The 26,769-nt window shown below is 35.9% G+C and overlaps 1 protein-coding gene across 10 annotated transcripts in view; it reads left to right on the top strand.

The window, feature by feature from the left end:
* Positions 1-26,314, top strand: part of RIMBP2 (RIMS binding protein 2) — a 155,454-nt gene extending 129,140 nt beyond the window's left edge. For 4 of the 10 annotated variants that reach the window (XM_048051119.2, XM_013173413.3, XM_013173416.3 and 1 more), the window contains 11 exons: positions 1,531-1,689; positions 4,215-4,946; positions 6,641-6,758; positions 9,787-9,939; positions 12,844-13,028; positions 15,325-15,493; positions 17,581-17,646; positions 19,040-19,143; positions 21,027-21,098; positions 22,251-22,385; positions 24,760-26,314. In XM_048051119.2, coding sequence (XP_047907076.2) covers positions 1,531-1,689; positions 4,215-4,946; positions 6,641-6,758; positions 9,787-9,939; positions 12,844-13,028; positions 15,325-15,493; positions 17,581-17,646; positions 19,040-19,143; positions 21,027-21,098; positions 22,251-22,385; positions 24,760-24,948 — 2,082 coding nt within the window. In that variant the 3' untranslated portion in view covers positions 24,949-26,314. Of the gene's footprint in view, positions 1-1,530; positions 1,690-4,214; positions 4,947-6,640; positions 6,759-9,449; positions 9,508-9,786; positions 9,940-12,843; positions 13,029-15,324; positions 15,494-17,580; positions 17,647-19,039; positions 19,144-21,026; positions 21,099-22,250; positions 22,386-22,974 lie in introns of those variants that run through there. The other 6 variants (XM_048051118.2, XM_048051117.2, XM_066979264.1 and 3 more) reach the window with 6 other exon arrangements.
* The last annotated feature ends 455 nt before the right edge of the window (positions 26,315-26,769 follow it).

Genomic DNA, 26,769 nt, shown 5'->3' with positions numbered 1-26,769 from the left:
TTTGTGAAGCTCAGCAGGCTATTCAAGGTATCAACTGATTATTGTAGTCATACTGGTAAAACTGTGGGTAGGTAGGTGAATGTCCTGTTACTGGAGCATTATGCTGTTTTATGGGAACTGAATGCTTGGCACCATGCATCTGTAGGTTGTTATCCCAAGCAGTGGTCTTAAGCACTGGAAACAGAAAAAAATTAAACAGAAATGTGACTTAAATGTCACATTTGACTTAAATGTCACATTTGGGCTCTGAGTTTCTTCTGTATCATGCATTACTCCTGCATATGAAAGCATTCCGTGAGGAAAAAAAAGGAAAGAGGGAAGGATTTCTGTGTACCATAAAAGACATAACCTGTAATCCTAATGAGCAGAAAATCAGCAGCATACATATATACTTTGCATGCTGTAAGGAATAGAGAGATGTTGCCAAAAGAATTTTTCCACACCTGTGCAGCTTTTAGTCTGATTCTGCTGGAAACAAACATGAATTTACTACACTACTTTCAAGAGAGCTGGAAATCCTAGCAGAGAGATATTTTATTATGTCTTGACATGGTTGAAAATCTTAGCCAAACATCTGACCTCCCTTGTTGAAGGGTCAAAGCAATGGCCTTCATTTCTTTTTGTACCAATTTTGAGACTTTCTGGAATTTTGGTTCAGTTCACTACAGAAGCTCAAGCACTTATAAACATTACTCCAAACTTCAAATGTTCCTCAATATGCAGCTTCAGGATTTGATTCCATCTTCATGTATAGTGGTTCCCATTTTTTTAATATATCTAATCATGCTGTGCTTACAAAATGTGCAGTGAGTTTAGTTTAGTTATAAAATGTACAAGGAGTTTAGTTTATGATCTGGTTTGTTAAATGTAATGTTCTGGCTTAAAAGTTTAACCAAGGCCACTCCTATTTAACAATAGCAATTCAGTAAGACATACTTTGTCCTCTTTATCTTCCAATAATTGGAAGTTAATAAGAACTTGAAATATTGAATTGGTTTTAAAAAACCATTAAGATCGTAGCAGTCTATTCCTACAGTGTTTGCACGAATGAAAACTTCAAACTCCATCAGCTAGCTGTATCATATAATGATGGTAACATCCTCCAATAATTAAGTGCTGATCACTTTTAAATTATAATGTGATGTAACAAACAGCTGTGAAGAACAGATGATATGTGAATTATCCTAGGGCTTTTACAATGTGGTCAGCAAGTCTACTGATGCATGAAGGACCTCTAAATTATGGGAATTTGATCAAGACTAAAACTAGATTTGGTGCTCTGAATGCAGACATTCTTTTTTGGGTCACCTGTGAGACTGAGATTGGATTTCTTGAATTGGGAACATAAATGGGCAAAAAGTTTTATACATGATTCATCTGCTAAAACAGAGGAGCAAGCTGCATGATGTAATTTATATGTAGTATTAGCTTGAAATTCAAACCTAGGAAATGCTTTAGTCCTTCTTGGTGGTATGCAAAGATTTTCAATGTCAGTCGGTAAAGATTTTTCCCCCTCACCCTGCTGATTAGCCTCACTATTGCCATGGTGAAGAGTACCATACAGAGAGCAGCAGAGGTTCTGACTTGTCTGATATTATGGAGGAAGATGAAGAAGAGCTGTACTCGGAAATGCAGCTGGAGGATGGAGGAAGACGACGAGTCAGTGTGACTTCTCACAATGCACTTAAGGTAAGCATGACTGCGGAGAAACCTTAAGATACCTCCATATTTTTATTCTTCCTTCAAACCATTTCTTTTAGACAATTATGGATTTTGCAGACAATTAAAACTAACACTGTTGTATAAAACTAGAACTAGGGCAAACATTGTTTTTATGATGTCGAGGCTACCTTTAATACATTTGGTTTGGCATCTTTTTCTTTTTTTTTTTTCTCCTTTATTTCTTCTGTAGTTGGATAGCTAATCTTTTAGCTAGTTGACTATTTTCCTATATGTAATTGTGGAAGTTGCAATTTCTGATCTATATCGGGGGTCTTTTCCCATGTTTATATGACAATATACTGCATGTGCTACCCAGACAATGAGTTGTTTCTGGGCAAAAAGGTTTATATAAACATGCATACATAAAGGAAAAAAATACTTAGGCTTTTCATGTCTAAGGAATTTTTTCCTGTTTTCAGTGCAGTGCCATCTCTTCCTCTGGCTTTAAAGCTCACTTGTAAGAAGGGGATTTGGGTGAACTTTGTTTGATAAATGTATAATCAGAAATCCTTGTGCTCTGATTATTAAGTAATCACCTTAAAAATCACCTGTCAGAGACAGTAGGAAATATCTATCAGCAATACTGCTTAATCACAACAGAGGAGTATTTATCATGGAATTATTAACAATTAATTATATGCAGAATGTTGAACTTACCCAATACAGAATATATATTTCTCATACTTGTATGTATAAATTGTAATTGCTTTTCATGTGTCTATTGATTACACTAAATTGTGTTTTCTTAGCAAGTTGGATAACTTGAATGATAAGGGAAACCACAGGTGAATTTTTCTTACAGTATGCTGTTATTTAACTAAAAAAAAATGCTATGTTCTCATGTATAGAAGAATTTTGACTGTTATTGTAACTGCCTTCATGTACTGTAAATTCAGCCCTTTTATTCTGATACTATCTGGAATGAGACAGGTACTTTTTTCAAAAGAAAAATAATCAGTGTTTCGATTCTTCTGCTATCATAAAGGTTCAAACTGAAATCCTTCTGCATGCTGCTTCTGTCCCGTTCGTCTGGAGAAAAAGTGAATTATCCCTAGACTGTTCTTGTTCTTTATGCATCAGAAATTATGTCTACTTCTTCGTTTTACAATAGTGTTGCCAATTTTGATGTCTAAATAGGTGATCCAGACCCTTATTTGGTGTAGTAAATCATTTTAGACACGTTAAAGTTTGCAGGCATACTTCTCTCGATGTAGTAGTGTATGTGGAGGGTATGGTTGATTTTCAGTTTCAGTAGAATTCAGTGTGAGTACATCCTGGGGAAGGACTCATGGATGTCAAAGTCTCATTTGTAGAATATTGCCCACCATGTTAATAAGCTTTTTGATACAAAATGCAGGTCATGTTCTGATCCCAAAGTGTTTGATAATTTCCCCCTCTTTCACTAGATCCAATCTCACTTTGCAACAGCAGTAGCTAACAAAAAAATGAAAAACACATTTAATGAATTTTCCATAATGTAAACAGATTCCTGTTCCTCTTGCATCTGAAGGTATGCCAACCATGCACTTTCAGCTGTAGTTGAGTATTCTCTCCCAAGTAACAAGAAAATGCTTTGTATGCAGATATATACTTGCTTTATTGGGAGATTGTTATTCCCTATTATATGTATCTATCATGATCAGAATGCTTATTTTATTCAGGCTGGGAAAGTTTTTACCTACTTCTGATATAAACAGAGACTTTCACTTACTTCTACTAATGGGCTGATTCTCAAATATTGGTTTTAACAAGCAGGTACAAGATTATTTTGAGAGATATGATGACAGTGCAAACCAAGAGACATCAGAGAGCAGCCTGCTTCTCAGAGTTCTTTCTGTGGAAGCCAAGCTTTAAAAACTGGGCTTTATATATATATATATATATAATTTTTTTTAATTTTTTTTTTTTTTTTTTTTTTTACAATTTGACAAAGGAAACTAGAGCTTCTTTAATGATGTTTGCAAAATATTTCTCCTCTGGCAGGAGATCTCGGAATATTTGCTACTCATATACGGTACTTTCACAGATGCAAAGCAAGACAGCTTGTTCTAACAGAATTTTCATTCTCAGATAAGGGTTCTGGTTACAAAGAAAAATTAAATTGCAATTTGGCATGGGGCAAGGAAAGTACTAAGCATTAGTGCCATGTTTTAATGTCATTCTCATTCACCATGCTGGAACCTGTATGCAGCTTCTATTGCTTTGTTTTAAATGCATGGGTTTATTCTTGTTAGAGCATCACTCAGTTGTTTGTACTGACCTCTCATGTTGTATCTGACACCCAGCAACTTCTTAATCATGTCTTTATTTTTCACAGATACTCATTCAAAGCATGACATCTTTTTCACTAAATAAGCTGCATGTCTTATGTTTGCCATTGCTCTAAAACTAATTCTGTCTTTATTTTTTTTCTTCTCCCTTTTCCCTCCCATTTTATTTTTGTCACACACTATTTGTTCCCTGTCTGATTTTTAACATTACATAATCTTAAGGAGTGCGATAAGAATAAGACCACTGAAGCCACTTTTTTGGAACAGCCTGACTTTTCACAACAGATACATCACAGTAAAAAGCTTTTCAGTATTCCAGAAGTAGCTGAAGAGGATGGTGAATACTCTGAACTGCTATACAAGCAGGGTTTAGGTATGCCCTATAAAAAGAATCCCACAATAGCTAGAGACTCTAGACCACCTAGGCCCTACAATCAAGACCAGCAGCACAACTTCTGGTATGCAGCCAAGCACAGAATTTCAGGCATGGAGGATTTTGCTGGAGACGACAAAGGATGTAAATATAGCCGATCCTTATCGAGAAGCCCAGACAGTGGACTAGACTGTGGAAGTGAAGAAGAAGAATCTCGTTTTACTTTCAGATATGCTTGCGATTCAGTTTCTGCCAATGTTGCATCTAGCTGTTGTGCAGAGACTGCTAACTGTTCCTGCAGGAAAAGCATGAGGCCCTTGCTTGCTCGCAGGAAAACCTTAACAAGACAAACCAGCATTGAAGAAGATTTTGGTGACTTGGGTCCTTCCTTTGTAGAGCCCAGGAATGAACAGGTCAAGCCCAGTTATGAGAAAAAGTATGAGGCTCAGAGATGTAATAGAACAGATAATTTGTCTAATGAAGATGTTCAGGGAGGCTGGAAGACCGACTTTAAAATGGCTGACTCTAGGGCCGCTGGTCCACTTGCAAAGCCATCCCACAGAGATGCAGAAGACTCTCTGGTGTGTGAAATAAATCTTCCTTCTAACATCTGCTTGCCAAATCAGTCTGTTTTCTTTCTCTTGCTACTTTTTTTCTTTTCTTTTTTTTTTTTTTCTTAGTTAATTTTTAGAGTCCATCCTTTGGACCTATCTGCTGCATTCCCCCCCCCCTTTTTTTTCTCCCCATTCATTTTTGTTTATTATTCCGCATTTTGCTTTACAGTCATCTTTTGTGTCATGCTGAAATCAGTTTAATTTGCTTTACAATGATTTTCCCACAGAAAAAAAAAATTACAATAATGGCTGCTTTTATTAAAGGACAACTGAATCTAAATTTTAATTAAGGGTTAGCTGAACTATAATTTTCCACAATATTGTCTTTATTTATTTTGCCCATCTAAATGTTGCTTTTCAAAAAAAAAAAAAGCTGCATTTTAATTGGAAAAATATTTCATCAGTAATTATTATTTTAAATATCTCGAGGAATCCATTTCATCATGTTGTTTTTGTTCATTTCAATCTCAGAATTTTTAGGATATGCTCTTTATCATGAACCATCTCTGGACAAGAATCAAGATTCTCCCCAGTGTGAACATGACCCAGATTTGGGGAGTCACAGGTTTCATCATATTTCCATTTTCTGCCTTCTCTCTGCACTGTCACTACTTCGCCTTCCTTTTTAGATCATCTCTTCTTGCCTTTGAAGTTGCAGACTGCATCTCTGCAAGAGAATGCAGGCAAACAGCTTCTTCGAAAGGGAGAGCCAGGGCTGTTCCATATCTTTCAAGGATGCCTCTGCGTGATCTTGCCTAATTGCATTTCTGTCCATTAGTCTATAGCAGAGTCTCCATGCTTTGACAGATGCATCCATAGGTTTCCCTGCTCCCAAAAGACCAAACAAGTTCTTTACCCTCTCAGTCTACAGCAATACAGAGTGGAGATCTCAAATCAAATGTATTTCACGTAACAGTAGAAATCAGCTGCCTGCTCTTCTAGCCCAGCAATTTATTCTGAAACGATCCTTAAAAATTTCTCCCATTAAAATTAGTGCCCAAGCTGTGTTAATTTCAATGGCTGCATGATGAACTCTGGAAAGCATTAAAATAGTACCATTTAGTTATTAAAATAGCAACGTTTTCTGCAAGTGAACAGAAAGAGACAGCTGTGGTGTGAGACGAAGTGTGTCTACATTCCCTTCTACGTGTTTCAATAACCTCTAAAAGGCTTTAACAGTCGAAGGCCATTATAGAAAAGCAGTGTGCTCAAAGACAGAAGGATATACACTTGTTCACATGCTGCAAACTGGACAAAGCTATATAGCTGAAAACAAAGAGATGCTTGCCTGTTCAGTGTAGCCTGATATCATCAGCTCTCATAACCGGTTGCACTACTCTTCAGGAGATTATAACGTCATAGTAGCAACAACAAAGGCAAAAGAATGTTTCCAAAATTATTCTTTTCTTTTCTTTTTGTTCCAATATGTGACTGCTGGTTGCAAAATCTCTGCCATAAATCAGGGAACCATTTTTTCTTTTGCAGGTTTGCCAGGCAACAGTATTTAGTTTTCAGCTAACCTTTCAGTTAAAAACTAAGTTTAGTTGCCTTTAGAGCTTATGCTTCCAAATGCGATTGACCTGATCAATGTCCAACCATATAACCATAATGTTTCCATGCATGTAACTTACAAACCTGTTTTTTCTGTTGTTGTTTTTTAGCTTTTAGGTAATCCATCATCTGCAGGACGGCCTGAAAGGGCGGAGCATGCAGGGCGAAGGTCCTCTCATGGCAGTGCAGTGCCACAAAGGTCTCGACCAATGTTGGTCCCTTCCATTGGTTAGTTGGACAGATTGGTGAATTTCTGTTCTTTGCAGCCTCAGAGTTGGGAAGGTGGTCCTTACAATGGACACTTGTCTTGAGCCATGGTTTCTCTTAGTTACTTAAATGAGATGAAATTGATCTAAAAACATCTCCATCTAAGTAAGAGCTAAATGTAAGCATACCGGGGTCTCAGGGGGCTGAATCAATAGACAACAACATCACCGGGATGGTTTTCATTGAATTTAATGGGTGTTGGAGCTTTTCTAAACTTGGTTAAGGTTAGATAATATCAAATCTTACCAAAACAAATGATAATGCAGGCAGGCATATGATCAGTAAAATAAATGTACCCATTCAACCATTCATTCATCCATCCATCTTCCCATTCATCAACCATTATTTTGCATTCACTTTCCATTTTCTTGACTACTTTTTGGAATTTAGCATGGAAAAAAAATGGAAGCTGTTAAATGCAACAAGTTAGTAGAACTTCCATATATTTACTAGATTTGATATTTCACCCCTATTCTGGTTTACTTATGACTTAAAACATATGCTGATGTATACCAAAAAATCCAAAAAGTAGTGCAGAAAAGATAATGGAATCAAGACATTATGGAAAAATGCATATTTGTTAAAATTTGCACTCTAGACTGACAAATAAAGAACATGCACACTGAAAAATTAGCAAACACATGCGAAACAAATGCAGAAAGAATTCTGTGAGCTATTAACAGAACATTACTCCATGAAGATGTAACCAGTTAGGTTCATGTCCCTAACCTGGACTTTGTGAATATCATCAGGAGGAGCCTGAAGCAGTGTCAGGATGTTCTCACCTGACATTTATGTGGATGAGCGACATCACAAATGGGGATTATCAGAAGGAAGGAGACTGATCATAAAGGAATTCTTTTACTTTTAAATCTTAAATATTTTTCCCTTTTCATGGGTCACACTAAAATGCCAGAAATGTTCTGTCTGTTAAAAGCAAAATCCCCCTAGTGGACACAATTATATTTATACTTGGTGTATAGTAATTATTATTAATGAAAGAAACTGTAGATCACAACACATGCAGAGCTGTAATGCATGAAACTTTCTTAGCATTTGCAGTATAGCATGGCTGTTCAGAAGCCTGATTCTCTTCCCACATCCTGCTGTAAACCAGGATAATTCTCACAGATATCAATGGAATTACACTGGTATGAAAATGGTATGGGGGAGAATCAACTCCAGGGAGGCTCCTGTGCTTCTATTGATGGGTTATTGTTAGCTGAACCAAACAGCATTCAGATGATGGTGTTAAGGCTGTGAGATTTTTTTATTTTTTTTTTTCCTAGGCTGAAAGCAGCCTGTTTTTCTCAGGAATAAAGATTCCTGGCTTATGTTTGGACTACTTAAACCAAGTTTTGTGTCTAAATTCATTCTTTTTATATTATGTGTAAATTTATTTTATTATTTTTTTTTACAAATAGCAAGAGAGTAGACAGGTTTTTTGTTTTTGTTTTAATTATTCCTTTGGGTTTCCTTTTAATTTTGATTGTTATTAAAAAATAAGGGAGGTGATTAAATTTATCAGAACTCACTTTCTTTCAACAAAGGTAGGATACAAAGTCCACCAAGTAATGACTCTCTTGTTTAGCAGTTCAATAGCAACAGTTTAGGAATCAGATAAAGAAATTGATTTCTTATAATCAGTCAAGCAGATTAATAAACTAAAATCACAGATTTTATTTTTTTCAGTGCAACTAAAAGAACGAATTAATGTATTTTGAATTATGTACAATCCATAGGTGCTCTTTGGGATTCCATTTGGAATAAATTACAACATTGTCTAATGTTGATAACAAGCAAACTACAGAGCATTAAGAACAATATCTAACAACAAATAAAAATAATAATGATAAAAAAATGCTGGGAAGCTGTTGGAAGGGCAAATCTGCCTTAGATTTCAAGAGTCCTAATTTCTGGCTGAAAGACTAGTGATTAAAATTGCTGAAAGATAGGTATGCATTATTTCTCACTTTCAGCATCATACCGTAGTAAATCACTTTGAGGATAAATGAAGCTAAAATAAACACTAGATAAAACTCTGCACAAAAGTTGCTTCCTGGAATCTTGCTGGGAAAAAAAAATCTAGAAGACATGAAATATATCAGCAGGTCAGATAAGTAAAGAGAGTTAAAAATATGGCACACAAAAGCATATAGTTGAGTGGTGAATAAACTTGAAGCAAGTTCAGAAATCCCACTGAAAGAGAGGAAGTTTCCCATGAATAATGGCTGCAAGTAGGGTTTTGGAAGAATGAAATTATGATGGTTATGTCATTACAATATGAAAATTTAGATGGCTTAAATATGTGAAACTGTTGTTGGTCTCAGTATACAGCTCAAAAATGTGGATTCCAAATTTCTTGGCAGTGGCTTATTCCTTTACATGTATGCCTGGAGTATTTGCTAAGTTACTCAGCCTCACTAATGATGGGAAGTTCTCAAAGCAGCAGTGGCAAGTTAAATTAGAGGGAAAGACCTTCAACGCTGTAATGTTGTCACGATTCCAAAGATCAAATCTTTCTTCAAATGTTCCAGAATTTAAATTCTTAGGAAATTCTTTGAAGTATTTTCTCCATTAAGCTATAAATACTCTGGGTTAGTATACTGTTGCAGGTAGGATTTAAGTAAATTAATTAATTTTTGTTTTTAGGTTGATACTTTAGAAGGTGAAACAGTTTACAGTGCTCTTGACCTTGCAGATCTGTCAGGTAGGATTACTTAAACCTCATAATAACAGATGATTCCTATCCAAAGATCTAACAAATAATATTTACCATGTGAATTTAAAAAAAAAAAAAATAGATGCTTTATAAAAGGTGATACAGGAGGATTTCTAGAGGCTGTGACATCTGGCAAAGCTTACACAGTGTTTAGCCTTCCTACTATATGCAAGTTAGTAAAGAAGATAGGCAAAACTTGCCCGCAGGAGCCTCCTCAAAGGCAACTATACAATATGTTTTAATAGATCATTCCCTTTTTCTTCGTAGAAATTACAATGGACAGTAACAGTGAAGGCGGTCGGTCTCGGTCAGGTAGTGAGGGAAATATTTCACCTGTAAAAGAAGAAGCTTATTATCGCAGCATTGGTGGACACAAGAAATGGCCTCAGCAGCGTACCATGGCCTCTGAATATAGATACGGTATGCCGAACATTATTCATCCTTTATGACAGACACGTTTTAGAGCTGCGTGTTAACAAGTGCGGTTATGTATGACAACATTGCATGCAATGCAGAATGCCAGGGGAACTAGCTCTTAAGTCCTGTTTGCTGTCAGGTAAGTTTCTCCAGCTCAGCTGTAAGGGACAACAGCCCTTAGTCCTCTGTCCTGAAACTGCTGTGCGGCCACCTTTCCATACTCAGTTGAGTCTGAGCACACTGCATTGCATGAACCTCTGTGAAGCTACGCTGCTACTAATGCCAGTCAATATTTACTGTATATACCTGAACAACCATTCATCAAAATGAGCACATTTTCACTTGATTCATATAGATTGGACAGGGTCAAACAGTAGCTGCTAAATCACAATGTGATTTACATGTTCAATAATAGGAATCTGTTACCAAACATTAATCTGATTTGCGGCTTGGGCTAAACAATGATTCAGGGTCTTTTCATTAATCACACAGGCCTTTGGCTCTGTCCCTTGGTGAAGACAAAAAATATTCATATTTTTAGGTATAATTACATCATAATAACAAACTTGTATTACACGAGTAAGGTAATTATACCCACTACTGGTAGTATTTGCTGCTTCATCAACATAGAAATCATTACATGATCAACAACTCAGTTTTCATAGTTCATAACATAGTGAATTAAAGTGTCTAACACTTAACCCATAAAAGCAGCCTAGGCCATATGTAGATCTAGGAAACACTTCTTTTTTTTCCTTTTCTTTTCTTTTTTTTTTTCTGATTTCTGAAATGAAGCAAATGGACCCTGAAAGTTAAGTAAATTATAATTTAATGCTGGGTTTCAAAGCGAACATATCTGACTTATAACCAGATCACCAACTTGTGTATAGCTAGTGAGTTCAATGCAACTACAGTAAATTGACATCAGTTGGGAATCTGGCTGGCTGCATCCAAAGATTTAAGATTTTACATACACAATTACATGTGTGTATGATATATACCACATAAGAGAATAAGTGGCTAATGAGAAAATAAAGAGACTATTTGTGTTCTCATTCAGTGAAGCAAACTTCACTATCATGAGTCAGATTATTACAGGTTAGTGCTTTTAATTGGGATACATATGGCTATAATTCATATTTGCACCTAACTCCTATTAATCACAGTTGAAGTCAGATGCAAACATTGGTATTTTTAATTTAAAAATTAACAGTCAAAATATCCCACCCCTTCAACCACCTGTTTTATGTTGCCTGGTGGGCCCGAGTATAAACCACATACAGACTGCGACATGACTATAAGAAGAGAACAGAATAGAGAAGAAACCCACCCTGTGTGTCCCATTGCTTTCTGTCCCATATGTGCACTTCTTTCACACACCCTTTTTGTGCTTTGTGCCTGCATAAAGCTTCTTGGCTGGAATTTTTCCCTGCCCTTTTGCTGTTCTGCATTTTTCCCTACTCACATTCTTTCTTGCACTTTGGACCCAAGAGTCAGTAGCTGTTCCCTTAAAGCTGTGACCCTCTGATTTTTTTTTCTGGTAGTTTAAACATGTCAAATGTTGAACGAAATTTGGAATTGAAGCAAAAAGATTATTTTTTTCTGAAATATTACATATTAAATATTCAAATGATTAACAAAAAAGGTAGTCTTTATAAGAGATGATTACAGTAAAACTTGTATTAATGTGTTTGAAAAAAAATGATATAGGTAAATTACATTTTCATTGTAGTTCATAATATATTCTCAATTTATCTGTGTGAAAGATCTTGCAAACTGGATGATAAGTATTGATTCAGCAAAGAACAAAAGTATCTGACTCCCGTTCAAGTTAGTGGGACTTGGAAAATAAGTTTTATTGAAGTGGCTTGTGATTTTGCGTGCTTTTGGGTCTTCAGCTTCATGTGTCTTGAAAGAGCAAGTTTTTTGGAGAAAGTACTGCTACATGCTCTTTCAAAACAAAATTAAAAGCATTTGAAACCTGTCAACAAAACACTTATTGTTAGCCATTTTGGCCTAGTTTACTAATTCAGTTTTACTGAAGTCCATCCTCACGTATGTTGTTGAATCAGGGACTAAATGCCTTCTCCAGGTAACTTGAAATGTCTGAAAGCTATGAGATGAAAAGTTCATTCTTACTTTTTAAGTCCTAATTGATTTGGTACCCTGCAGTGGCCTGAGAACAGTACAGTGTCAAGTGTTGTGATGTTCATGGATGATCCTTCCTAATCAGCGTATAATTAAATGCAGTCATAGCTAACCTTTGCTCCTGGATTTTATCATATCTTATAGTGTTCAGGTGGGTTTGGGGCATTGCTGTCGATGTTAACTATTGACTGTGTTTAAGCAAAATAGTAGTATATTTCCATCCCTGACACAACTAACACTACTGAAGTATATTTCTTCTTACCTGTCTGAAGAGAAGAGGTTATAACCATGTTTTAAACCTCATACCTAAAACATGGTATGTCAACACAGCTGGGATGTGCTTTCTTGTGTCCATGAAGAGCAGAAGCAGCTGTGCTGGAAAACAGGTGGATCCAAAGCATGGTTATTTTTGCAGTAAAGTTAACGCCTATCAGAATCATCGTTATGTCACTCTTAACATGCTTCACTAATTTATAGCAAACTATAGTAAACCTAACAAAAGTTGCTTTCTTACCTGAGCTGTATTCACTTGTGTAAATGTCATTGTGGTGTAGATCAACACCACGTTCAGTGCACGCAGGTTGAATATGCTTAAAAAATTACAACTTGCTAATTAAAAAAAAAAAAGAAATGCCAAACTTGATAGGACATGCATTAAGTTTTCACTGAAACACCAAACACTTTTCAAATACTAACTGAAATAGTTGAAAAAATGAGGCCGAATTACTGAATTGCTCTTTTCTGAATTTACTTTCATAGATGGCTATGGTGGTCATGACCATCTTTCTCCAGATATTTATGAAGAATCAGAAACAGATCCTGGCACAGAAGATATTTCTACTCGAATATTTGTTGCACTCTTTGACTATGATCCGCTGACAATGTCCCCAAATCCTGATGCTGCAGAAGAAGAGCTGCCATTTAAAGAAGGACAGATCATTAAGGTGGGATCTAAAAACAAAGGAAACAAAGGACCCATTGTTACAAACAGCATGTCCTTTGTTTCCAGTGGAGAGCGCAACTTGTGTGACAAGAGTCCAAGATTTTTTTTTCCTCCAGAGGTTCAGGCTGTAAATCTAATTGGATTTGGAACCTAATATCTACTGCTAATTGCTTAAATATAATTAGGCAATAGGAAGAAATCTCAGAGTTGCGTTAGGTAGCTAGGGAAAGACTCAATTTGAGATTTAGATGCAAAGACTAAAATTGTGACTCTGAGGCCTCCTGTGTCTATTGCCACAAACCCTATAGGAAAAACTGCTTCAGAAATTGACCTCTTTACTGCAAAGGTACTGTAAAAATGCTTAGTGTTGCACCTCCGTATGTATCCACAGCTACTGTATTTTTTTTAAACACTGAACCCTCCTAGCACGTATACACTTGAAATTAAATAAGGTCCAAAATTAGGTATTTCTCTTCCAAAGTCATCCTCTTTTGAAACTGGGAAAATAACTTCCTTTTCTAGCTGTTCAGGTGTAAGGTGCACAAGCTGCTCCTTGAAGAGGGAGCAGAAGACAAATCAGCCTGTTTCAGGTGGCAGACAGTGTTTGACTCCATCCGTGTCTTTATGCATGCCCTCTGTCACAGCTTGCCTCATTATGATTGTGCAGCTGCAAGGCAAATTTGTTCAGTTTGCTGTTCTGATTTTGAAAAGCTAGCAGATTTTTCTGTTGAATCAGCAGGTGTAAACATCTCTTTCCATAGCCTTGTATCTAAGCTATCTGGTGCAGAATGGGTGGAAATGAGGGAGGGGAGAAGGAAAGGCTGCTGGTAGTCCAGGTTTTAACTGAGATTTAAGTACGATCTGAAACTGAACCTAAAAATATATACACTTATTTGTAAAACTATCTGCTTAAAGATAAAAAAGTGTTACTTAAGCTATTAAAATATATACTTCCTTCCACTGTGTTGGATTGTATCCTAACACTAATGTCTGTACACAAAATCACAATTTTTTAATGTTAATATGTTAAATACTTGGTTCAATATTTTGGTTACCTCTTTAGATGATATGATATAAATTTATGCCCAAAATATGGAAATATATGGAAAAGAACTTTTTTTTTTTTTTTGGCAACAATGTTTGCTTCATTCAGGTATTTTAATTATTTTTTCACTGATAGTACATTTGTCACTGAAAAGTCTAGAGAGTCCCCACATCAGATATTTATTCTGAGTGATATTAACTTTATATCTGGGACCATGGTAATAACTGTGATCTACTGGTTTTGATTTCTCATTGAATTGTTGTGAATGTGGATTGGTTTGCATTTCCAAAATACTTTTCGTACATTACCTGAGCAGTTGTGTGAAGTCTGTCCTGTCCGTACATTACAGTCGCACATGCTATATTGTGTGAAGTAGTAATGGTGTCAGGTAAGTTATGAACATGTTTTGATTCAAACTGAAAAAGATTCCTGTTTGAGAAGGCTGAGGCTAATAAAAGGTCAGTTTTTACAAACTGTGATTTGAACTGAAGGGATTGGTTTGGATTTTTTTTGTTTGTTTTTAAAGAAAAGAAAGTAATTGATTTTGCCTGAAAAAAGGAAACAATCTGAAATTAATCATCAGTTTTGCGTTAAGAATATCTCTTTTTTTGTCTTGTGCAGTCCTAGATTTAGGCCTCTGTATCATTGGCAAACTTTACGAATTGACTGCATTTTTAGAAATTAAGACAAATTTTGGATTTACCTGTTCTCATTGATGAAAGCTCATGCTATTCTTGTAGCTTAATGTCTTCTGGAAAAACACTATCGGAGCTTAAGTAAGAATATACATCAAGTATTATTAGGTATTAAACAGACATTTTTAAATTTTTTTTTGATCATATACAAATTCTAATCAAAATAACAAAACTTGGGCAGTTTTACAAATGCTTCTTATTGAATATAGTTCATATGACACCAAGAAGCAGTGCCATATGAATAATTCCATAAACATCTATGTAAATAGCTAAGCATACTTTTAACTTAACACATGGGGAAACTAATGACTTTCAGATGACTATTTTTTATGCTTTTCAATGCTAACAAAAAAAAAACGCAATTTCTGTTTTAAGAAACTGAAGTTAAAATTCAAATTAACATTTCCAGTCTTGTAATGTAAGTCAAAGTAGTAAAAAACTAATTTCACATCTATACTGTAATTACCTATTTATACCTTGGTAACTGTTCTGTCTTTATTAAAAATCCTAAATACTAAAACCTTTATTAACCAACACTTTTATTATTTAAATGACAGGTTTATGGGGACAAAGATGCCGATGGATTCTATCGTGGAGAAACCTGTACAAGAATTGGCCTTATCCCATGTAATATGGTCTCTGAGATCCAAGCAGATGATGAAGAGATGATGGATCAGCTTCTAAAACAAGGTTTTCTTCCTTTGAACACACCAGTAGAGAAAATAGGTAAGGGAAAGTATATATGCATCACTTCACCTAATTTTGGGTGCTATTAACTTGGCTGGATCTGCTTTGCCTTTTGTTTTTATTATATGCTGATGCATTTGAATTTTACAGCAATTTACTACACTATGGGATACATTCTGTGTCAGTACCTGAATTATTCAACAAATACTTGATCTTGGTCACACCTTTTGCCACAAATAAGGACTTTTATCTTCACTACTCCACCCATTACTTTCTTATTTAAAAAAAAAATGTTTTTTTCTTACCTGAAAGATTTATAGACACAGAACTAGATCCCTGTGCTTTGGAGTGTGCTGTGCTGAAGTGCTTTGTGATACGCTCACTGCTGCAAAGCATAAAATGAGTCACTTGTTGTTATTTTTACTCTTCTACATTTTCTTACTTTACCAATAATTTAAAGGGATGGTGGCAAAGGGTTATGTATAATATAATTTGGGATAGCAATACATATTATGAGATTTTATGGGTATTGCAGTAACAAACCCCTTTAAAAGCAGAGTTTGGCCAAATGATTCTGCATTATGAACCACTTGCATTACGTCATCGGTTCAGTGTTGTACAGAGGCACGCGATGCAAGTATCTTAATTTAGATTTCCTTCTAAAGGTAAATTTTAAACAACTATCTCAATATGTTTTAAATCTTTCACTGTAATTCAGAGAGTATATAGGGCTGGAACTGTTTCAGTCCTGTTTAAAAGTGAACTGTAAAAGTGGTTGCTAAGAAACAAAGTCTTCCACAATTGTTTACTTAGATTGAATAAAACCGTATTGTATCCAAAAACATATTAGTAAATGTGAGACAATTTTTTCTTTTTCCTTCTTCAGATATTGAGATCTTTTAAAAATCGCTATACCCCATGAAAGGGAAGGGGTGATTTAAGTTCTTAGTTGCTGTGTTTTCAAATCTGTATATTAATTGAGTTATGCCATGTTAATACAACAAATACTCCCACTTTTGCGCTTGTAAACCCCACTGCCCATCTGCTCCTCCAGGTTTAGTACATACACCTACACATACATTTCAAAAATGTGGGACAGGCAGACAGTGGGACTTACAGATGTGCCTGAGTAGGTTGGCTGTCCACAGCATTATTCTGCAAAGTAGATGTAAACATAGGACTACATCATCTGAAGCCTAGTGGAATTGGATACCTAACCTGCTGTGGCTACATCTGTAAACACAACTGAAGGCCTGGTGGGATTAACAAGTGTCTAAATGTTTTTCTAATTCTATCATGAAGACATACCTGAATACAAAAAATATATTCCTAAACAGTTATGCTTGAAACCTACTGCTGTGAGTCCTGCTCAGTGCTCTTCTTACTGAAGTCAGCAAGATGTTGATACAGAACACCTGTGAAAATGAAACCACCAATCTGTGTATTTCCCTGTAATTTTAATTTTTGGCTGTTTAAGGGTTATATTCTGCAAATGTCATCTTTTTTCATTGCACTCAACTAGCAGTGGCTTCTGAAATAGTTGAGAAATCAGAAAGTCTTTATCTTGGAAAGAGGGAGACAATTTGAGATAAAAATGTAAGGCAGGGCAAAATTTCTAAGCACTGAATTTTATTGAGACATTTCTGAGAACTGTTAGCAACCTACCCCCAGCAGTTCACCTTTAAATATTTTAGCAATTCAAAAGTACCATATATTTTTTCTTTATTATGGATTTAAATTGTTAGTCACAATAAAAAATAAATAAATAAAAATTAAAAAAAAAAAAGAAACACAAAAACCACACTCATTAATGGATTGGGGAGAGCAGTTAGTCTGGCTTAATTTTAAACTAAATACATACTCTGAATAGTAAAGAGATCCATGTGCTCAGATCCTTACTGTCACGGTGGCTGCCCACGTGGATCTTTTAGCAGAAGCAGGCTCTAATTGCTAGTCTGTCTCATGTTGTTAATCATATTTTTAATGTCATATCAAACACTTTACATTGCTGTGTTCATATGACTATAATTTTCTTAATCCTTTGCCCACATTAAATCCTTAAAAGCAGAACTTTGAACAGCTTCATATCTTCTCTTCTTTTATTTGTATGCATTCCTTTCCTGAAGTCAACTGTGACCGTTTCAAAGAGAGCACACGCTCTGTACACCGCAGATCCAGAAAGTCTAAAAGAGGTCTGTGCTAAGAAACAATAACTTGATTCAAGCTGTAAAGTAGCTGAAATGATTTGAGCTGTCTAGATTTATTTATTTTTTAATGCCTTTGATCTTTTGGAAACCAGCAGTCGGAAAATAGTGTCACATAGCAAATACATACGGAATCCTTTTTGGATTCTTTTCTTGGTCATAGAGGGGCCCTTGACCCTGGACTGTGGGCAGTGTCTTGCCCCGGAGAAGTACTCCAAAATGAAAAGTGCTATTCTGAGGTAATCACTTAAATATGGGTTGATCCAAGTGTTTGGGAAACAGGGGAATTGGGTCCTGCATCTCTTACAGTTCATGCCTTCATTTTGGATCTCTCCTTGTGTTCTGTGAAAATCCCTTGCAACGGTAGCTGGGAAGGTAACTCCAATCCACCTACTGCAGAAGTAGGTGATCTCTGAAAGCTTCTGTGTCAGCTGGTGGGCAGCGTGAAAGCTGCGAGTGCATGCCACACTCAGTATTTGCTCCTACATCAGCTGAACCCTTAATGCCCACCCTCCTGCCAGGGCAGTCATAGGGTGCCTCCCAACCCCACGTTTCCTTTGTCACACTGCATAATGCTCATCAGACCTGCCCTCAATGCCTGTCTGTAAGTAGCACTAACAAGCATGTTTCTTTGCTACAGCAATCATCTGCAAGAATCATGCTAATAATCATTGGAATTTAAAATGTGGCCCATTTTAAACTTCTCTGTAAATATTTAGTAGCAATCAGTAAACATGTCATGTGGTTCCTGTAAACTATTTTACTCTTTTCCTTCTGTTCCTCCTCAAAGGAATCTTAAACAGTACTTGAGAATGGGTTCTTGTAGTCAGTCTTGAAAATACCTCAGACCACTTACATAATGGGTAACCTCTTTTGTCTTGGGACAGCTGAGGGTGTCCGTGTCTCATTCCAGTCTCCCAGCAGAAAGTTGAGGAATAATTCCAAGCACAACACTCCTTGTGATGGGGGGGTGGGAAGGGAGGGGAGGGGAGTAGATAGTAAAAGTTTTACTAAAATGAAATAAACCTGACTTCTGAGCATTTACCTTTACATACCCTGGTAAACTCTGGTTCTTCCAACAAAGAATGGCAGTAAATTTCAGAACGTTAGTTTTGCAGATATATACTGCGTGGGGATTCAGGGGCTTAGAATAAAGAGGGCAAGACAACTGTTCAGTTACTTACGAAATGCACATGCTGTTTTGAAACTTTCATCTGTGTTAATAGGTCTGGTAACCCATGGTGTCTTACCACTGTGCTAAGAGAAATACCAAATGCACTGTTGTGAATGTGACCCAGGGAAAAATTGCACCTTGTGTTTTGTGTTCAAAATAACTTTTATAGCTTTCCTTCCCTTCCTCTCCTTGTGATTATTGGAACAGAAAGAAACAGACGGAGTGGCAGACAACATTCAGTATCTACAAGAAGGATGGTGGCGCTGTACGACTATGATCCAAGAGAAAGTTCTCCTAACGTTGATGTAGAGGTATTGATATAACTGTTTACTGTGTTTACCATTTGTGGAATCCTAATGTAATTGAAACGTAGTTGGTAAAATCAAAAAAATCAGAATTACAAACATTGGTCAAATATTTTCAGATAGATGTATATATAGTAAAGGCTTATAAATTCTGCACAAGTCAATTTCTGATTGTTCAAATACCACAGAATCATAGAATGACTTGGGTTGGAAGGGACCTTAAAGATCATCTAGTTCCACCCCCCCTTGCCATAGGCAGGGATGTCACCCACTAGATCAGGTTGCTCACGGCCTCAATTTGTAATATTTATTTAATATGGGTCGACGCAGTCAATTATAGATATATGGTTGTGCAATGTGTGTGTGTGTCTGCGCATGTCTCTATATATAAAGTCTGTAGGGAAAAAAGCATGGAGTTATAAATAGTAGGGAATTATTATTTTCCATTTATTGTTTTCAAGTTTTCTTTATATGTTTCTGTGTAAGAAGATGATTATTTTTGAGAAGTGCTCCAGCTCACACTGACAAGCTGATAGTGAAGCACGCTTTCCAATGTCTGTACCATGCTTTACCTTTCCTCAAAACATCAACTCCCTTCTGCAATGCAAACCAGAACTTTCTAGCACAGTGGAACAGCATTCATAATATATTGTATTTTTTTTCTTAATTAATGTATCTGAGCTTTTGTGACTGTATGTCTTGTCTTTAATCCTTTTTTTTTTCTTATAACAATGTAAAGATATCTTAAGCGACCAGTGAACATTAGCTAGCTCTTCATTTAAACAACTGAGCATTAGCTAGATCTTCATTATGGGTTTATCTTCCATTTACCTACATGCAGTCTCCCATCTCTCCATATTTGTCATCAGCAACAATGGAATCACTTTTTACATTGTCTTTGATGTTACATGGTAAGTCCCTCAACCAAGATTTGATGCGATTTTCATTTATATATGCATTGTGGTAAGAATGTCAGGGTACACTCAAAGCACTAAATAAAATACTGAAGACCTAGGAGCTTCCTCGGTTATTCAAAATGTTTTTTTGCTTTTTATTTTTTTTTAATATACTTTTTAAAATTTCTTTGTAGAACAATTTGGATTTTTTTTAAACAAGAAAGTGAATTTTGAAACAATTGGGACTTGATACATTAAAACTCAGCCAGCGTTGTCCTATATTTCTTGGTGAACCAAATCTGGTTCTAAATTATGGTGTTACAAAATAGTTGGGGCAATAAATCAAATAATTGCAACATATACATAGCAAACATCTTATTCATTCTCTTTCCTTCCCATGGCCACAAGAAATTAAAAAAGAAATTTAGAAACTAATTAAATTACATTTAAACCACAGGCAATAAAAGAGCTCAATGTATTGTTTGCAGATTGGAGACTGAAGATGCCTGTTCTAACACCTTTATTGAACAGAATCCAGCTTAGCCCCGCAATTTCAGTTCATATTTCAGAAAGGAAAAAAAAAGAAATCAACATCTTCTGTTTGTCTTGTAGACATTAGTCCCATTTGCGCCTCTTGAGTGACGTTAAGGGACCTGCGAAGCCATGGAGTTCACCACCCTGCTCAGCACAGAGCTGGCTTCAAAGTTTGTTCAGGTTGCTCACAGCTTCATGCAGCTGAGTTTTGAGCAACTCCTGGGTATGGTTGCATTCAGCTTGTTTGTTGCAGCAAGTCCTGTGGCTGTCTAGAACCTAGTAAGAGAGGTGCCTAGATCTAGCATTCTAAAAAAAAAAAAATTCTCTTCAACTCAGTTTCGCCAATTCTGTCTTAAAACAAAAGGGAGGGAAAAATATTAATGGCGTTACTGTTAATAAAGAATAAATGGTTAACCTTTGTCTAACAAAACACGAACTGTCACATTCCTTTTTCCGCAGGCTGAGCTAACATTCTGTACAGGGGACATTATCACTGTCTTCGGTGAAATTGATGAAGATGGATTTTACTATGTAAGTTGGCTTCTGCCTGGTCACTGCTACAAGCTGTCAGCTCAGGGCCTCACTGCTCCCACAGCTGTGCGGTAGAGCAGAACCTGAAAAACTGCCCTCCCTAAGAGAACAATACTGATGTTGGCTCACTTGCCACTTCATTGCATTTTTAGGGATCCCTGTTGATGTACCTCAAAGCTGTCTCTGCCATTTTGTATTTTTGCCTTATATAGTTTGCTGGAAAATGTATATTTTGATCACATGTATCTATGTGAATGACTGTTAGTGGATAAGGCACTTCATCTGGGAGAAAAACTTCCATACAGCCTGGCCTTATGATAAATTAAAATAAATTAATAGTTCAGTTTTGAGCACTGGGTGGCTGATCACACTACTTTGCCATTCCTTTAAAGCAGAAGAGTTGTATCCTGAGAGACAATATTCCAGTAGTAGCTGCCAGTCTGCATCCTGATCTTTAGTTTTTCCACATGCACAGCTACAGAAAACAGCCCAGCTCTCTCTTCCAACTCTGTAAGTCACTGCTGTCGAGAGCCAAAAGAATAATTTGATTGCCTCAGAAGTGCTTTTAGGTTGTGAAGCCTAGGACACATCATTGATGTTGCAGTCTTAAGGACCTGAGTCTAGAAACTGCATGGGATTTCAGTTATCATTTCTCTATTGCTTTTAAATAATGCAGGGATTAATTTGTTCTCCATTATGCACACTAGCTCTTGTGATTTCCAGGTGTCAACGCATTCATTGCATTGAAACTCTGAGAGTGCAAGTTGGTCTAACAGCACAAGGATTTTCACATACAAACCCGCTTTGAGTTTTTAAGTCATAGTTCAGAATTACCTGCACCAAAATGAAAAAAGCACCGTGTCAGAATCTGTATATAGTAAATTGGATGAGCGACTGAACTGCTATAGTACTCAAAGCATATTCATGTCTTAGTGTCACCCTGAATTATAGATAAACGTGCTTATCTGTTTTTATTCAATGGATAGTGTTCACTGCCAAATCACAGAAATAGAAGCAGGAATATCCGGCTTGTGTGACCTTAGATGGATATTTCTTCTTCCTCACTGGCTTTGAAATATAGTCAAAGTATTTCCTTACCTTCTTGGCAACCTGCATTTAATTTAATTCACTGAAATGTTCATCATGTTATAGGGTGAACTTAATGGACAGAAGGGGCTGGTTCCTTCCAACTTTCTTGAAGAAGTGCCTGATGATGTTGAAGTCTATCTATCTGATGCACCCTCGCGATATCTTCATGATACACCGATGCGTACAAAAGCAAAAAGGGTAAGCAACCAAATAAGGAAAACTTAAATTTTTATTTTCCATTCCATTCTGTCTCTTAATTTAGACATGACTGTTAACATTTTAAATCCACTTGCCCATTTTAAATTATTTAACTTTCAAAATATATAAAACATAAAGAAAAATGACTTTATCTAGGTTTCCACTAGCTTGGAACACTTACAAATGAAGAATCTAAATCTAACATTTGATTGCAGTCATTATAGAATCTCAATTATAATTTGAGTTTATACAGCTTCTCCCTGGTGAAAGTAGTTATTGTCTAATGCTTCTGAATGACTCTTACTATATGCAGTAGCTAGATGAAGGCAAAAATTCTTGTGAATGAGACTGGTACAACGATTCCTTTAAATACAAATAGTAAATGGAGCTGATTGACAGTGTTCAGTCTTTTAATTCTTATGCTTTCCTATTCCAACTGGCATTGATTAATTGCCCAGAGACATCTCTTTTATGAAAAACTAATCATGTTTAGTGTCTCATTTTTGGTTTTGTTTCATCACTGCAATACTTTTATATATTATATATTTTATATATATTTTTATTTCTTTGCTCATCTGCTTGGAAACAGAAGAAGAGTGTTCATTTCACACCTTAATAAGGCAATGTAGCCTTCACGTAAGTGAGCAACTGAAGATACCAATAGAGATTTCAATTAAAGCTACCTGGCTATCTAATGCAAGTCTTGAAACTTAATTGTGGGGGAAATAAAGAAATATGTCTCCAAAATGAGTGGCCACAGAAGACCAGGCTGTATGCTTTTGCTCTATCTAGTTAAGTCAATTTAGCTTTTTAGGAGACAAATCCTAAAACAAAGACAAATCCAAATCAATTTATGAAGGTCAACATTTGGAACATATTTCTTCATGAGCTAAATGTTTATGTTTACATGGAAAGGCAAGTTTGATGTCTAACTACCCTACAAACAAAAGCTGCATATTGCATTGTTAGCCAACCTCGGATATAAAAATTCCAAGTTCCTATACCCGGAGAAAAGCACAACACCCCCAACCCTTAAAGAACATACAAATGAAACGTAAGCTGGTGTGTACTGTAGCGTACAAGAGTAGAGTTGGTTTTGAAACGCATTACAGTCAAATACAGCTACTTAAATTATCTGCCTTAAAATATGTTTTTCACGATCAATTATACCTCAGTTTGCTTAAGACTGACTATTTAACAATTCTGGAAGAAGGAAAAAAAAACCTACATATGGTACACTTTACTTGGATTTTCCTAGAAAGTGCACGTTTAAAATATTAGCAACTGTTTGGTTTACCAATGCAATACAAGTGTCAATACGAAACATGCAGCTCACTCAATGAATGCATTAGACTAAATATATGGTATCTTCAGGTGTACGTTGGGGTGCTTTACCAAGTTGGTTTTTTTTTTCATTAGAATTAGACCTTGATTTAAAATCAAAGTAGGCTTGAAGCCCCTTTGCTTAACTCGCTGTTGCACATACCAGTAAATTGCTAATATCTTAACTTGAACTACACGATAAGAGAGGTCCCTAAAGCATGGATTCTAATATGACAATATCATCATAACAGATAGCACTATATTTTGTCAGCAGGGCACTGTAGTTAGGATAGGATGAGTGTAAGTAGTTTTAGCATTTTCATTCAAGTGCTTTTGATGATTAAAACAAGTAACTCTCTTAAAATATTTAGGAATGCTGTCATTATCGTTCAAGTATTCACCTTCATTCAGCAACCTCATAGCTGCAGCATACACATCGAGCAGTCAGGGTCTTTAAGCTTTCTTTGATTGCAATTAAGGTTCATTTTAGCTTTTTGGTTTTTCTTTTGTTTTTCTTTCCTTTTTTTTTTAAGCCAGTGTGCCATCTTATCAAATATGTATATAAAGTATGCTAGTCAATTTTAAAGAAAAGGCATTTAAAGGACAAAAAGTATGTGATCATGTAACATTTGAACTAATTTCTTCTGGAAACAGCTTGGTTTCTATAGAGTGATAATCTCTAGTAATTAATACGTTTATTTTTCCTAAATCCATAGCTGAATGTGTCCCTCTTCATTTTTGTACTAGCAGAGTACTGAAATGCAAAACCTGTTTTGTGGCATTTGTGGCCAGAACTACGGCAAAAGAAGTGTAACCAACTCTCTTTAAAAAAGTATAAGCAAACTAGGGCTGTATTGGCATGTTTTCTATTGTTTATACTTTTTCTCAAAATTTATATATTTGCTATACGCCCATATTTTAAGACACAGAAGAAATGAACCAGCCCTTTTGTTTAAGTGGGTAATGGGACAAATAATGTTGCCAACTTTCTTGATGATAATAGCTTTTAAGCTTTCAAACATTCAGTAAATTATAACAATGTACCTAATAGGTTCCTCCTGAGAATACAGGTACATCAAGGAGAGCACCATCCCCCACAGTTCATCTCCATTCTGGGTCACCTACGTCACCTATGGGTTCTGGTAGTCCCGGGAGAGGCAGGGATATGTCCTCGAAAAAGAAAAAGGGGCTGCTTTCCAAAGGCAAGAAACTGCTGAAAAAACTTGGTGCAGTGAAATGATTCATGTACTCCTGGACAACTTGTAAAGCTTCCAGTCTGTGTATTATTTTTTTTGTCAAATATTTGTCAAAACTAGGGCTTTCATGACTATGCAGTACAACTTTATTAAGCCTTTGCATTTTTAACTCTGACATCAATAGAATCATGTGAATTGCTTAAAACAGCAAGAAAAAAGCAGGTGGGTGTATTGTTGCAAATATTCCTTTTCTTTAAGAAAAAAAAAAAAGGTTGGGGGATTAAGACAGGAAGAACATGATTTTAGCTGAAGTCTATTCAACACCTGCAAGCGCATTGGATAAGTCTCAGCCTTTAGTCTCCTTTAACCCTGGGTCAGGTGAAAAAGAAAAATCTGTTCATTGATTGCTGTTCAAGAGAGATCACCCCCTTCTGTCTAACCTTAATCATTTAAAAAAAATGGTCTTGAAACTCCTAGTTTAAATCAGCCTTGATGTTTTGCCTTATTAATGCACAATGATTTGTACTGTCTAATAAATATACAACATATACTTTGTATGTACTGTGTATTCAACTGTCCTCATCTTCCCTAAATCATAGTAATTTAAGATCAAATATGATGTTGCTAATTCCATTCAATGTATGATACAACTCTTGAGAGTTTGAAAGTACTGAGCAAAATGCTTTTTTCTTTCTTTCTTTTTTCCTCTCCAAACCAAAACTCTTGTATAGGTTTCTTTTGTCAACATATTCACTAAACTGAAATCAGATATGGTTTAAGTTGTTCAGAGCCTCACCCCCCCCACTTTCAATCATACAAACATCACAAACTCCAGTTCTGGAGTTCCTGGTTCACTATTCTAAATTACCATTAAAAAAATAAAAAAGAAACCTTTACTTCCCACCTTTTTTCTGGTGGAGGTGCAGTCCTAAGTTAAAAGGCATTTTCATATTGTTGATGTCAGATTCAAGATTAAGTGCATGTCTAAAGTCAAAAACTGTGTTATATACACAAGCCGTAGCCAGTAAAAAGGCTGCAAAAGGTGATAAAAATATTAATTGCAATATTGGCATCTCAATAAAAACAATCTTACACACTGATGGCAGTCATTGGCTGTTACTATTTTGTAATTCTTGTCCATTTGTAAATTGTTTTTACTGTTTATACATACTTTTCAGACTGCCTTTCTTTTTGTAATTTATGGAAGGTTTATAAATGAATGATCAAAGCTTCCCCATTGTGTCTTCAGATAATATTGTAAATTACTGTAAGATACGGTGTGCTAGATTATACCATTTAATTAAAGAAAATAAATGGCCTAAATTTGTGGTAAAGTACCGTGTGGGTGTGTGCATGTGTACAATTGTTGTGTAATATATTTTATATAAATAAATAATTTGATATTTTGTAGAGTGCAGTATGTTTTGTGCATCTACTGTATGTGCTGCTGCTTATTGTGCTAGATGTCCCTCCCTCTCCAAAGGACTAGACGCAAATGGTAAGAGACATGCACAAGGATCCATTCATTCAGGTTACAGTACTGGTGCAACCTACATGTTCAAATATTGCACCCATGCGGAGAAGAAACAGTATGCAGGTGTCACCTCCTGCCTCTCTATAGCAGGCTAAGGCAGCAGGTGCACTAGCTCCTTATTTACTGACCTCAAGTAACACAAACCATACCAGGAGGAATACCCCTGACAAGTGTAAGTACATGTTAGTATATATTATTTTTTCCTAGTTATATAAGTAATACAGTACAACAATATGGCATCAATAAGACGAACAAAGTTGCCTGAAAACATGCCTCTCTTCATTACAAATTTTGTATATAAGTAAGAGGGTGGTAAAGGTGTTTTTTTTTT

Source organism: Anser cygnoides, chromosome 17 (assembly GCF_040182565.1).
Source record: "Anser cygnoides isolate HZ-2024a breed goose chromosome 17, Taihu_goose_T2T_genome, whole genome shotgun sequence".
In the NCBI taxonomy this organism is placed as follows: Eukaryota; Metazoa; Chordata; class Aves; order Anseriformes; family Anatidae; genus Anser; species Anser cygnoides.
This window is presented reverse-complemented; position numbering and strand designations above follow the sequence as displayed.